General features: G+C 37.1%; 1 protein-coding gene across 2 annotated transcripts in view; it reads right to left on the bottom strand.

The window, feature by feature from the left end:
* DYRK1A (dual specificity tyrosine phosphorylation regulated kinase 1A) overlaps positions 1-14330 on the bottom strand; it is a 59767-nt gene that overhangs the window by 11266 nt on the left and 34171 nt on the right. Inside the window, exons 2-3 of one of the 2 annotated variants that reach the window (XM_050915191.1) lie at positions 10649-10854; positions 687-779 (exon numbers count right to left, since the gene is read on the bottom strand). In XM_050915191.1, coding sequence (XP_050771148.1) covers positions 687-779; positions 10649-10854 — 299 coding nt within the window. Of the gene's footprint in view, positions 1-686; positions 821-10644; positions 10855-14330 lie in introns of those variants that run through there. The other variant, XM_050915200.1, reaches the window with a different exon arrangement.

A 14330-nucleotide genomic window follows, 5' to 3' on the forward strand; every position in this document is an offset into this window, starting at 1 on the left:
TGATGAATAATTTAAAAACTCAGAAAGCAGATCTAAATAAATGTACTAATAACACTGATCCCTAGAGTTCATAGGTGCAAAAAGAAAAGATACATCACAGTACACTATACACACAGCAAAATTAAAAATTGTAAGTAGCCTGGAAACAAGAGTTATCAGTTGCTCTTTCCCCAAGATTGGAAAAGAAGAATTCCAAGGAAGTCAGTAATCACTGCAGAAATCCCTTCACATTCCCTACAACTGCCAAAGAGTTAGAAACTAACTGATGTTTTCCTATATTAACCACATAATTTTTATATTTTACTTTTGCCAATAATATTTAGTTAAATAATTTAGGGAAAACACTTTACTATTTTCCTTAAAAGTCCTTAGATACATTCATAGAGGTTTATAGCATGAGCTAAAAGAGTGTTTGTGCCACTCATATTTCCTTATCATGCAACAGAAAAGCTCAACATTTGTTTACAAAACAACAGAAAATAAATTCCAGGATAAAAAATTTCTTATGTGCTGGACAGAAAGCAGGACCATGACATCAATGATCTCAAACAAGATGTGAGCAACAGACAGAAAGCTTGATTTTTCTTATCTCTTCACGAGATTATTCGTAGAAAATATACTTAATAATGTATTGTAAACAAAAACTTCACATCGATACACATTACAAAGATAGCCGGAGCCATTACCTCATTAATATGCTTGTATGTTTTGATCAAATCTACGGAGAGTTTCCTCAATGGAGCAGTGGCTGGATCACGGAAAGTTTGGGGCATCCGCCTCTGTAACACAACCACATCATAACTTAGAAAAAAAGCTAGGACTTTAATGATATAATTACTACACCAAATCATGACATTCCTCATAGAATTTGCAACTTTTTGTTATTGTTATTTCATTGCAACTTTTTTTAAGCTGACATTAAAAAAAGAAAAACAAATATAGGAATCAAAAGACATTAACAGTTTAGTTAAGTTACTTTTTAATATATTTAATTAATAATTTAAAAAAAGAACTAAATCCCAAGATTCCTACTTCTCCTCCTATTGTGCCTAACAGGTTTCATCCCAATAAACAGTTTTTTCCCTCAGTTAAAAATACAGCTCCTTTGACAATAGAGATTCCTGCTGACATTACTCCTCTACCTCATGACTGATACATGAACTGTAACCATATTTAATGTGTAACTGCATTAAAACCACAAATGGAAGTTAACAGTAATAACTACTGGAGAACTGGGGCAGTTTGCCACATTTAAACTGTATTAAATTCCAAATAAAAAAACCTCAGGTCTACCATGCTTTAAAATATCCAGGCCTAAATCTAAATCCTGAAGAAAAGCTAAAGAAATCTAAAGCATGCACATGAACACCATACCTACTTTCAAAGTTTTAAAACAACGTCCCTGAAAAGGTAGTTATGTTCCTCATTTGTGTTTCCTAAAATTGACTACATTTCGAACAAAACCATCTTCAACAGCAGGCCATTTTTCTAATTGGTTGCCTGAAGAAACAAGACTTATGTGTGGTAAAATTATCTGTGTGCCTCTTTTATTCTTTGCACACATATGCCATGTAAATTCTGGATCTACCAATCAACTTCTATTCCTCCTTAAGATTTGTTTGAAATCTCAGAAGATAAAGTTTCTGAAAAGGTAAAGTTCCAAGTGGCAAGCTGGAGGTGAGTAGTATCCCCATTAAAGAGAAGGCAGAAAAAACTAAGTCACAAACCATTTCATTTGGCTAAAGCTGACTATCTGCTCAGCAGACACTTAAAAGCACAATTGTACCACCAGACAAGCCCTGGCAACTTCTCTGTCTCACTCAGTGAGTGTCAGATGGGGAGTTAGGAGAGAGTGGTGAGGTTAGTGTGACTGGTCCCCTAGCCTGCCTCTTTCTATTCCCTCTCTTCCCAATGGCAGAAAACCACAGAGCAAGTTTAAGCAATTCCATTGGAGCAAAGCTTGTTAAAGCTTTTTCTACTTCCTTACTCATTATTAAGAGGGTTAGGTGACTGAGCGCCACTACAGTCAGCCTTACAACTCTCATCTCCCATTATCGCATCTCATGCCATCAAATATGCTCATGCCCATAACTCTCTTCACTTCCAAGTGTTTCATCTCATCTGCTGCCTCCTGTTACAACTAAACTGATACGCAGCCTCCTGCAGAGCTGAGGAAAGAGCATAAGCCATCAACAAAAACAATGAAACTGATTTTTATATCAGTATTGCTGAACTAATAAACGAACTGGAAAAGCGTAACTGCTCCTCTATCTTTTATGGTACTACTTAATACAATGGTGGCTGTGCAAAGAGCTCATTTCTTTTGCTCAATGACCAAATAAAAAAAAATCACGCTGAAGTGACCCAAAAAAGTTCTCATAAACAGAAGCGATAAAGAGAATTTGTGCTTCTGAAATTGGACCTAAACTCAGGTACTCAAGCAACCATACCAGAAAGCTAAGCTCAGGCTCTCCTCCAGTGGATGCACAGACTGCAGGGCGGGGGGGGGGGGGGGGGGGGGGGGGCGGCGGTGAGAAGAGAGTGTGAGCAAGAGTGAGAGAGCAAGACAGAGCGAGAACAAGTGAGAGCACTAAAGAGAGGGGGAAAAGGCAAGACACTTCCAGTAAGCTTACTGCATCTGCGTGAGGCCAGGACTCCCAACAGGTACAAAACTCAGTGGAGCTGAAGGCTCTCAAGAAATGGCAATTCAAAGCTTTGATGCACACCACTCCAAATATGCTCATATAACATTTTTACACCCTTGCAAGACGGCTGACTTGTGGTCTTTTTGATAGGGAATGTTTCCCGGAAGATGATGCAATACAGTTAAACTTCCCTCAGGGAATTTTAACCCAAGTCAGGCCCCAAGTGTTTGTTCCAGTCAATTCACTTTTGGATATGCCTACTACCATCAATTTCCCTCAAGCAGGTTTACCAAATTAATTCCTTAATTCTTTTTTATTACAAGCATGACCATTTTGTAAACATCAGGAAAGTCTGTTTTAAAGTTTCCTAAACAAACTATTTGACATTTACAAAACATTTTTGTTCCTTCCTTTCACCTGTCAAACAAATGTGAACCATTAAACAAATCACACCTAAATATGATCTGTTTTGGTTCTCTCCCACAGCGCCGTTAAACAACTAAACGGCATCTAGTCCTTATCCCAACTGTCGCTGTTACAGGCTTTTCAAATGCAAGTATTTCCTTTAAATTTCTTAATCTGACTTAGATTATTGGAACATGTGAACACTGGTAGATTTTGCTGGTGAAAGAAACCATGCTGTGGTGCACAAATACTGGCAGGGACTAGTCTCTGTCCTAGGCTGACATGACAAGCATAGGGTCTCTGTTACACAGGTTACGAGTTTTGAGGAAAGAGTCTCAGTGTAGAAGAACTCCACAGTTCAGATCAAATATTCAGACATAAGGTTGCTCTAATTTGGAAAGGGAATTTGTAGGACAAGTATTCATGTTTATTTTCTAATTTATAAGTCAAATTTGCTTGCTTGCTTAAAAAAAAAATCTTCTAATTTCAACTCTGACATAAGCAGCCTGGTAAAAAAAAAAAAAAATAAAAAAAAAAAATCTAATATGTAGCTGTTCCCTAATCATAAATAACTAAAATTCTGCAGGCTATCCCTATGTTGCTTGCAGCCAGTACCTTATTTGAAAATTGTGCTTTTAATTGTGCATTTAGACAGTCACACATTTCTGAGGACACACTTTAACCTGTATGAACTTTTTAACAGGTACTATTTTGCTATCCTGGGTTCATAAAATTTTGGGTGGGAGAGGAGAAAGAATTGACCTTTTCTTTCTCCCCCTGTTATATTGCAAAATTTGTAACATTCTCTTCTTTTTCCAAGAACCTTCTGGAGACTCTTGCTCCCTTCTTCCTGATGATGGAAGATTATGAAACAAAGTGGTCATTATCCATTTTATACAGTAACACTCTCAAATTCTTTATCATTGGGGTAATACTGATTTCCCTCTTGGCTTCAAAGAATGCTCAATCACAAAAGGAAGAAGAAAAAAGGAAAGAAAAAGAAAAATCCTATTGCACAAGCTTCAGTCTCTATCTGGTGGCCAGACAGCAACACTGCAACCTCAGATCTTCCTAAAGATAGAACACAAATCAAAAGATATGCTTGTATTTCAAGACTGAGAGACAGGAAACTACTTTCATTACAATTATGTATGTCAGTAAATACCCATCACATTCTGACTGGTCCACACCTATGCCTCAGTGGAACAGTATAGCTACCTGGGATGGTACGATGATGAAAATTACATTACAAGTAAGGAACTGAAATTTTATTTTCTTACCTATTAACCAAACACACATGACATAGTGCTGAGAAGCAACCTATAACTAGTCTAAACAAAGAAGAATCAAATAAACACAAAAAAAAGCAACGAAGAGCCCCACTTACGTGTACACTTACATGGACTCAATACATTTGAGACAAACCATGTTTTAAGGAACTATGACTTTCAACTCAGGTATGTTACTTTAACTAACATAGTTTTGGAGGTTTAATGAATGAAGAGACAGACAACATATTTCTCTCTCTTTGGACATATGCTTTGTTATCTAAAAAATAGATGGCACTGTTCCTTACTAAATGGATTTTATTTTGATTACAGGAAATTCTGAGCAGATATATATATTCTGTTAATGGAATGCTTTAATTCAGATTTTTTAAAAGAAAGATCCATCACCATCCACATTCATTAAAAAAAAGAAAGAAAAAGAAAGATAAATTCTGCTTGCATATTGTACACGTTCCATTTTACAAATAGAATAAATAATGAAGATTTTATATTATAAGGGTAACTTTTAGCAAGAATTCCAATTGTAATGACCTATTTAATGGACTCCCATATTAAAGAACTGAATGCACTAGTCTCATCTCCTACGCCACTTGCTATTCAAAACCCTTCTTGCATTAGAATAATATAGGATAAGAAGTCAATGCTAATCCCATATTGTGGTGGGCAGCCACATAATAGATGGTGTCTCCAGAGGGTCAACAAAACAGATGTTTAATTGCTATAACCACAAGTCACAGTAACACTTCCCCATAATATACAGCAAACTTCAGATTTTTAGAAAAATGACCAAAGAGAAAAAAGCATATGTGCCAGAGAACGGAACACGAGAAATCCAAGACTATTCTTCAAACTGACTGTACTCAGAGCCAGAACTGTATGCAGGTAGGGACAGAATTTAAGTCCAATTACTTTAATCATTGACTTGTGTTCTGTATTTCCCTCCTATTCTGGCTTCCTTTCCCAACTAAATAAGGTTGCTGAATAAAAATAATGGTTTAAAGTTAAAATAAGTTTAAATAAATAAATAAAACCAGCAAGGAAAGAAGGGTCATTTGCCAAGATTTTATCCTGCCTGATTCAGCTCAACCGTTTTAAAAAAAAGCAGTGGGGAGCAGGGGGAGTAAGAGAAAGGGAACAAAAAACCCCACTCTGAAATTCTTGTTGCCAGAGCATAAACATATTTTTCTAAAAAATGTCTGAGATAGATGGAAAGTGAGAGAAATGCTTTTACTAAAATGAATTGCATGCTCACATTCATGACAGAGTCTGGTGAAGTCTGATCATCACTAATAATAATGTTGCTGATTAGGTAGCCGAAGTAACTGAACTGAGGATTTGCTACTGCCTGCTAGAACACATTAACTTTGCAATGATTAGTTGCAATCAATAAAATCTCTGGCCAACACCTGGTCAGTAAAACGTAGAATTTTGCAGGTGATAAGTGATCTTGGATACATAAGGTAAGAAAGATGTTTAGCAGTCAGCCTGACCTTTGAATTCCAGGTGCTTCGTGAAAGCTAAACCGTTGGAATTTGTTACCAAAATCTGCCCAGGAATCTCACCCCAACTTCTTTATCAGGTAAATCAATTTTCTCATCTTTTGTACTTAACTGAAAAACGTTTCAGGCAATCTGAGGATCTACGATGAAGATAAACATTAGCACAGCACAAAAGAAATGCTTGTTTAAAGTTGTGAAAACTTTTAAGCTCTTATCTTATATTCACATCAGCCTATGTTGAACTCTCAAGATGCAACCAGTTGAAACTGGACGAAGAAATATTACTGTTTCTTACTGCTAAAGGAGAAAGGTCCCTCATCTTTTCTATTCATTCTAGGCCACACACTCTTACTGCTTTCCTGAAGCTGGCTCTGGCACTCATCAGAGAGGTAAGACCACACAACCAAGAGCAGGACCCCATTCTGCCAGCAGGCCCGGCACTTGGTGAATCACAGATTTAAAGTAAACCCTTACAATCCAGCAGTTTTCTGGAAATAAATGCCTTAAGCCTAACCACTGAAGAAAAAAAAATAAAAAAGGACAGAGCTGGAAGTTTTTAACTGTAATTTAAAACCTCATAAATAAGTGAAAAACAAAGCAATCTGGCTGGCTTTGAAGTATCTTCCTATTATTTGTTCCTTCCAATGATGAGATGAGTAGGTTTTGGCGACCACAGCCATAAAGCAATAGGTACAAGAGAAGATTATGTAAATAATATTTTAAGGGTAACGTATAATATAAATACACATAATTTATATAACTTTAATATAAATTGTCATTACTGTTTCCTAACCTTTAATCTGCAACTGTGAATGATTCACGAAATACCAGAGTATGGTCTGCAAGCCATTACAAATCAAAAAACAAGCAGGACAGAGTGGGAATAAAGACAATAAATTAACATTCAAGGCCTAGCTTCCCCATTATTTGGTTATGAATTAAAATCATTACAGGAACTTGAACAAGACAATACTCCTCCAAAAAAGGAGTCAGTCCTCAGCAAGACGACACAAAAATAAGCTGAAAAAACACAAGGCGGCAGATCATCTTTGCTATTTATCAAAGTGACATCATTTACAGAAAATGCTGCTGTTCTACATGCTAAAACTTAACAGCTACTCTTAGCAATTGACAAATAGTATCCTTATGTACCTTGCTGCAGCCTGAAGAAATTTACTTTCAGAGAGGAACTACTTGGTATCTATTATTTCTATCAGAAATCCCAGCATTATTTCTATCGGCATCCCAAAAGCTGACACTTCATCCCGGGTTTTATTTTCAAGCAAGTCAATTTTGTCTGGATTTGGACAAAACACTCTGTTTACGAAGTTCAGCAAATGTAGCAATCAAGAAAGTAACCTTTGTAACATTTGTATTCTCAATTCCTTCAAGGAAAGATTCACTCAAAGATATGCTAAGCTGCTCCGCAAATTATTTCACAGAAGTGAGTTTATTCAAACGACGGAATATTTCGGAGAGGAGAGGGCAGACCTTCCTAGCAAAAGGCAATCTGGCTAGGCAGAGCACCGCCTTGCAGTAAGGCAGGCAATGCAGTGCGGCACTCTGGCCAGCAGATGGTGGCTGGAGCTCGGGAAAGAATTTTGCCGGGCGGTCCCGGCACAACCACCGCCGGCCCTGGGAGACTCCCGCTACACCGACCCATCTGGCTACTGAATCAGCAAGGTAATGGAGCAGTCTCAGGAGCAAAGGGACTGGCAACTCTCTACTAATCAACTGTTGGACGCTTGCACCCAAACGGGCTACTTTTAAGCTGTGGAAACCGGTAGCACCACAGCTGACCCAATCGTCTAGGCTGCTGATGACCGCTGTTGCATTAGGGAATTCTGGGAAACTGAAGCTCAGAGACCTAACTTCTTGTCTGTTTGACTGAATGCAAGACATTGCATTAAAAGGATCTACCCTTCAAGAATTACACTTCCTGCATCTGCCAAAAGTCACCTTTTTCTTCCTCCTATTTTTTATGGCTATATTAGATCAATCTATCAAGCCTTCTACAACAGACATTCAGCCTATTCCTTTTGCTGCCCAGGTTAAAAACATGATCTTCTTAACTGTATGTACTTGAAAACACAGAAGTATGTCACCTTCTCTGACTGAAGAGAGTTTGCCATTACTAAAAGGTTAGTCCGGTGTTAGACGCTTTAGTAACAGACAAGCACATAACAACAGAAAGAACCAGTGGTGGGATTCCAACAGAGGAATGAAACAACCGCACAAGGACGGTTCAGAAAATGATCTCTGCAAGAGTTTTTCAGAATTGACATATACAGGACAGACCTGCTTTTATCAAGGACAGAGAGAAACAAGTTGCAGCATATTCAAGGCAATACCTTGAATAAAAAGGATTCCTGTAGAAATGTCATAAAGAAAGAATCTGTAAGATGTATGTATTATTTAGACATGAAAACCTAGATGGTATGCAGATTACATCTGGAGCGAGAGGCAAGATGGTAGCCCACAGCAATGGAGAAATGTAAGACAGCACAAAGCCTTCAACAACAGAGGGTCACGGCTTTTGTAAGAAGAAAAAAGTAAGAGTTGTGTTTTAATCAAGATGAACTAGAGCTGACAAAAGGGCTATTGAAAGAGAAAAAACAAGAAAATTTTTTTGCACAGAGACAAGGTCTAGAGCGGATGATCTGACTCACTAGCATAAAGATGTTAGCTGGATTTGGTTTTGCAGATAAGATTAACCAGAAGTGCAGTGCAAAGGCAAAAAGCCATTGAGACTCCCCAACAGAGGCTCATATAGAACCTCCATACCAACCTGGAATCTGGTGAGGAGAACTCCTTATGGGACTTGTTGATGGGAGAAGCACAAGAACTCAAAGGAGGAAAGAGTCATGAAAGGCAAGTATTCAGAAGACTTCAAAAAGTTGCCCACCACCAAAGTCAAGGGTGCTGAAAGCAGCTCACAAAGGATAAGGGAGTAACAATTCTGAGCTGCTTAGGCAGAGGACTATAAAGACTTCAACAATGCAATTACAGTAAAAGAGGAAGACAGAAGCTACAACACAGAAAAAAAGATGGAACTGGAAAAATAAAAACATTGATTCTATAAAATAGTGTTAGTGGTGCAAAGACAGGTTGATTTCCATTACCAAGGTGGCCAGCTGATCATTTCTTCATATGGATAACTTCCTGGAGCCAACCACAGCTTTTTCCCTACATTTACATCCTCATCTCAGCGGGCTACATTCTTGGCTCAACAATTCTTGGCTATTCTCCGAAAACTATTCTTCAGCTTTCTATTATTCAGCTACCATTTTAAAGCCATTGTGACCACAAACAGCAATGGATGGTGATACATCCTAAAGTTCCTTGATTTTGCTTTTTGGTTTGAAAACATGAACAACTAAGCACTAATGTACACTAAAGTTCACAAATGTGATGCCAGATTGTAGCGCTTAGATAAGTACCTTGAAAGGTTTAAGGAACACAGCAACTTTTCTTAATTGGCAGACTGATTCACTAACCTCATTATGGAGGTTTTAGGGGACCTTTAACCTAAAAAAAGTCACATAAAATACCTTTGTAGATTTCTCAAGCTAAATACTATTATATATGAGCAGATTTACTCTCCCTACTGAGTGGCTCTCATGAAAGTAAAAACATCCTTTGTCAGCTCCATTCACTTTGCCATTCTTCACAGAGCCCTACTGATTACAGATCTCCAAATCCTTGTATCAAATATCCTGGCACTTAGTTTGACCATTCTCATCCTCTCTAATCCTTCCCTCTTTCTGCGTAAGTGCCTTCCTACAGAGCAATGCCAACAGAGTATCTCTTGATGGTACTGTAGAATTTTCTACTGAAGCCATCTTGAACACAAGAACAGACCTGAATCTGGTAGCAGCAAAAGACTTCACTCTCCATCCTCTTTAAGTGGAACACAGCTTCATCAGTCTGCACCAAATTCTGAAGCTCTGACTTACAGACCTCTGGATTTTAAGCTTTGAAACCTATCTGCGTTCACATCTCCACAACTGGGCTGTACCATTTTTAAGAAAGCAACAGAATTATCTCTTACACAGGGCAATACTAGCTCGTGAGGCTAGCAACCTAGCACTATTAGTTAGGAAGCTACTTCAGCAGTTCTAGCAACTCAAAAGGAGTACGGAAGAAACACTGATCTTGACAGCTCAAAAGCATCCATAATCATCATCATTCCTCTGTTCATTTTACATCCTTGCAACAGTAAGTAGTAAATCAGTAGCAGTAAACCCACAATGATAGCATAGCTTTAGATTTTGCTTTTTTTTTTAAACAAAAGCATATCTTCCTTAATAAAATGTGTCTTTTGTGCAAACCTCTCTATTCCAAATACACTAACCAGTGACTCTGCATTAAAACACTGTCCGTTAGAACAAGTAATAAAGCAATCACATTCTAACATCAAACAGCCCTAAAAAAAAAAAAAAAAGCTATTATTAAACTCTCTTTCCAACTCTCCACTTGGACAATCTTTCTCCACTTGGACAATCTTTCTCCCCTTTCATTTCAAAAAATGTTAGAAGTAGAATAATCACAGTAAATATGTACCAGATGTTTAAAAACAACTTCCAGAAACTTATTCATCCACCCATCCTTGAAGAGTCAGGAGTTAATTAGTTAAAAAAAAAAAAAAAAACCAAACAAAAAAAACCAAACCAAAAAAAACCACCACCAAAACCAAACAAAAAAAAACCAAACCACAAAAACATATGCCCTGATCCTGTAATTTATGGGTGTGTAATATATTTAGAAAAAGAATTATTACATCTAAAATAACTTTTTTGTTATCACTTACCTGGTTTGTTAATGTTAGAGGTTGCTGAATCTGGTCAGCATATGATAAGGCAGAAACCTGTTGGTCGTTTATGTTCTGCTGCCGACGATCACTGTACTGCTGATGCGAATGGGACATCTGTCCAGCCATCTGAAGGCCAGCAGCATGGAATGAAAACGATGGTGCAAGCCGAACAGATGAAGGTTTGCATGCTGAAGTCTCTCCTCCTGCAAAGACAATGTGAGTTTTTAATGCAGGTAATGGCTTGAAAATATTTACCTCAGTTAGCCTCAGTCTCCTAGCTTACAGAGCTTATGAACACTAATAGTTTCACCGTTGCAGCATACACAAGAGTTTTCATACACAATGAACCCAGAAATCATCCTCATGTAAAGATTACCTAGCTGAAGTGATTCTTCCCATTTCATTGTGACAAATTATTCATTAATCATTTATTCCTATTTAGCCTTAACATCCCTTTTCTAACATCTTCACGTATGTATCATAATGGAATCGGAATTTGACAGGGGTTATTTTCAAATATATGAATTTTGTGTACGGATTCCATGAAAGCCAGAAAAACACACAAGTTCTGCCTTTCAAGGTTGCTCACAGCAACTTTCTGGACTGACTGTACCAAAAGAAAAGAAAAGCTAGTGCTCGGCCTCAGCAGCTCATCTTCCCTGGCCTCAATGGTTATGCCTTCCTACAAACTGCCTAGCTCACTAGCCTACATTTTTAACTTCCACCCTTCTTCCGATGCACACTACACTTCAACTCAGCTTCCTGACTCCTACTGCTGAGTTTCATCAAGCTATAGGTAGCAAGCACTGTAACTTGAATTAATTCCTTTTTGGGAAGGTGAAATCAGACTGCAAGAAGCAACTGCAAAGCAAGAGACAAACAAAACACTTGGTGTCAAGTTGCAGGAGAATGGGAAACCATATGGCCAAAGTACTAGATTCCGTAACATCCTGAAATGCCAAATTCCACAGGCACAGAATCTGCCTCTAACCAGGACAGATCCCGCACCTCTCAACTCTCATTTCAGACATCTGTCAGATGGCATTTAATTGGTTCATAGTCTACTCGTATCTTCAACGTCCTCTAACAGTGGAGGACAGATTGAAGTACAATTTGGTTTTCTTTGTTTGCTAATGAATGTTTAGCATGTTCCACATTTAACATCCATCCTTTTGCTTTTTGCTGACTATGCCAGAGGGGGAAATTCTCTAAATGGTTGCCATGTTGGCACAACATAAGAGACAGAGCAGGATGGGACAAGCAGCCAGGCACACTGAAGCCAACATTGCCACTGAAGGAATACGTGTGGAATCAGAAGCTGAAATCTGGAAGCACAATTATTGGTAAAGATTAAATTTCGAAAGAAGATGTGAAATAATCAAGCACCTAACCAGCAAGGGAAATCCCCATTTCCTTTACAATCAAAACCTTGCAAGAAAACATAATCAGTAGAAAACAGTAGATGAACACCAACCATCAATTTGACTTTCTTAAAAATAACTGACTGCTCAATTCGCCACCTATTCTAAGTTAAGAAAAAATAAAATATTGAAAATGATACTGCATCATTGACTCAGCACCTATCAGGGCAGCAGCAGAACTGCATGGGATGAAATCAAACACCCTTTTACATTAAGATCATTTTAGAAAAATATATTCAATAAAAAAAGTCAAAATAATATTCAAACAGCTGTAAATAACAAAGCCTATATATAGTATAGTCACTATTACTTTAAAAGGGGTGAAGTAAAATTGTACAGTGAAATACCCACTGACAGACCACTGGTATTCTCCAGTGTTACAATTCAGTACTACTAACAGAACAAACTGCTCCAGAAAATGAACTGGTTGCCCACAAGCACCCACGTATTTTCATAATGTTTCATTAAATCTTCAAACATTTTACTTAAAAACAACAACAATCACCACCACACAAACACAAAAAACCCCCCAAACCTTCATGAAATAACTATGATATATGAAAACACCTTTTTTTGTGTGCATTATGGTGCCTCTGGTAACATGATAAATAATCAAGATGGCCTTACAAATAGAAATAAAATAAATTCCTGACCTAAAACCATTATAAGCTAAGACAACTTAACATTGCACAGCAAATTGCTCTAACTCTTCTGTAAAATGTCCATTAAAAACTGCTTTGTGATTTTTAACACAAATACAGCTCCTAGTAAGCTCTGAAACTGTCCTCCAACATTTAAAGATACAGTGAAAATATTAAATATCCCACTGTAAACTTTTTAAAATATTTGCATCTTTTTCTGTTTTCATTCCAAGTAACATCTTATGTTCACCTATGAATTGGGAAACAGATTGTTGCCTTCTTTTTAAAATTTAAAATTATGTATTATGAACTTCACAAGTTCACATGTAAATACAGGAGGGAAATATGTGCAAAGATTCTAATGCATCAGCTGATCTCTCTCAAAGATATCATGGTTCCTTTATATATTAATGCACCTGTCACTTAGATCATGTAAAAACTGTACATAATATTTTTTTCTCACTACTGTGTTTTCTTAATATCTAAACTCCATTTTTACTAGAGAATCAGAGTTAATCTTCCATCTGTACAATTTGGTAAATTTAGTGTACGTTTACTTTTCAAGATATACTGAAAACTCCTCTAAGAATGGGTGAACACATGTAAGACATTATTTGGTATGTCTACTTTCTGCTTAATTTCTGCTGATTTTCTGCTTAACCTGGAGAAAAAAAAGAAAAATCTCACTTAGCAACATCATGGTGACTGAATTAAAAGTCAAAACAATATCTAAATCAGATAGTCAACAAATACCGTTAATTCTAAATTGCAGAGCCAATCACTTTAAAACTTTTAATTTCTTGTATTTTTTTTACCCTAGGCCAGTTTCCCAATAGCATACTAAATATCTAGCAAATTAGATAACTTAATAAAACCAAATTTTATTTTAAAAAAATTCTACACTTGTATGTGTCCCTAAAAAGGCAGAAAGCTCACATACATACACACAAAAATCTTGGTAGCATGGAGTTCTCATTTACAATTTGACTTCATAGTATCTTCTGACACTCAAAAGATCACAACAAATCTGAGGATAAACTGAATAATGCACTATACACACTTTTAAAAAAAAGTAGAAAAAAAGTAGAAAAGGATTAGAAGTATAATTATCCTACAAAAGAACAGTTGTAATACCAATGTTTCAGTTCAGCTTTAAACTTTTCAGGCTTGCACACCCTTTGTCTTGCGAGTCCACTAGCAGGACAATGAGGCTGTAAGCTTTCCTGGTCTTCCAAACCGACGATGGTCAGTTGGACCAACTCAGTTAATTCAACAGCAATGCCCCAGAAAAGACAGCTTCATAATTTATAACAAGGCAACTGGACTGCAGAATCACAAAGAAACCTTCTCTAAGAACCACAGTTTGACAAATAACTTATTTTATTCATTCAATTTAAAATTTTTTGGAGACTCAGTGTTTGCGATTAACCAGCAGTTACCTATTTGCTTGGAGGGAAGTCATACACAACCTATGATGTCAACATACATGAATCAAAACTGTATCCGACAAGAAACTTTTTATAAACCATTGTTCTTTGGTAGAAATGTAAACCGGTTTCACAGAGCAGCACTGAATCTCAGAAAAAGGGACATTATTAAACACAAGAGCCTGACTAG

The sequence above is a fragment of the Gymnogyps californianus genome, chromosome 1 (genome assembly GCF_018139145.2).
Source record: "Gymnogyps californianus isolate 813 chromosome 1, ASM1813914v2, whole genome shotgun sequence".
Lineage (NCBI taxonomy): Eukaryota > Metazoa > Chordata > Aves > Accipitriformes > Cathartidae > Gymnogyps > Gymnogyps californianus.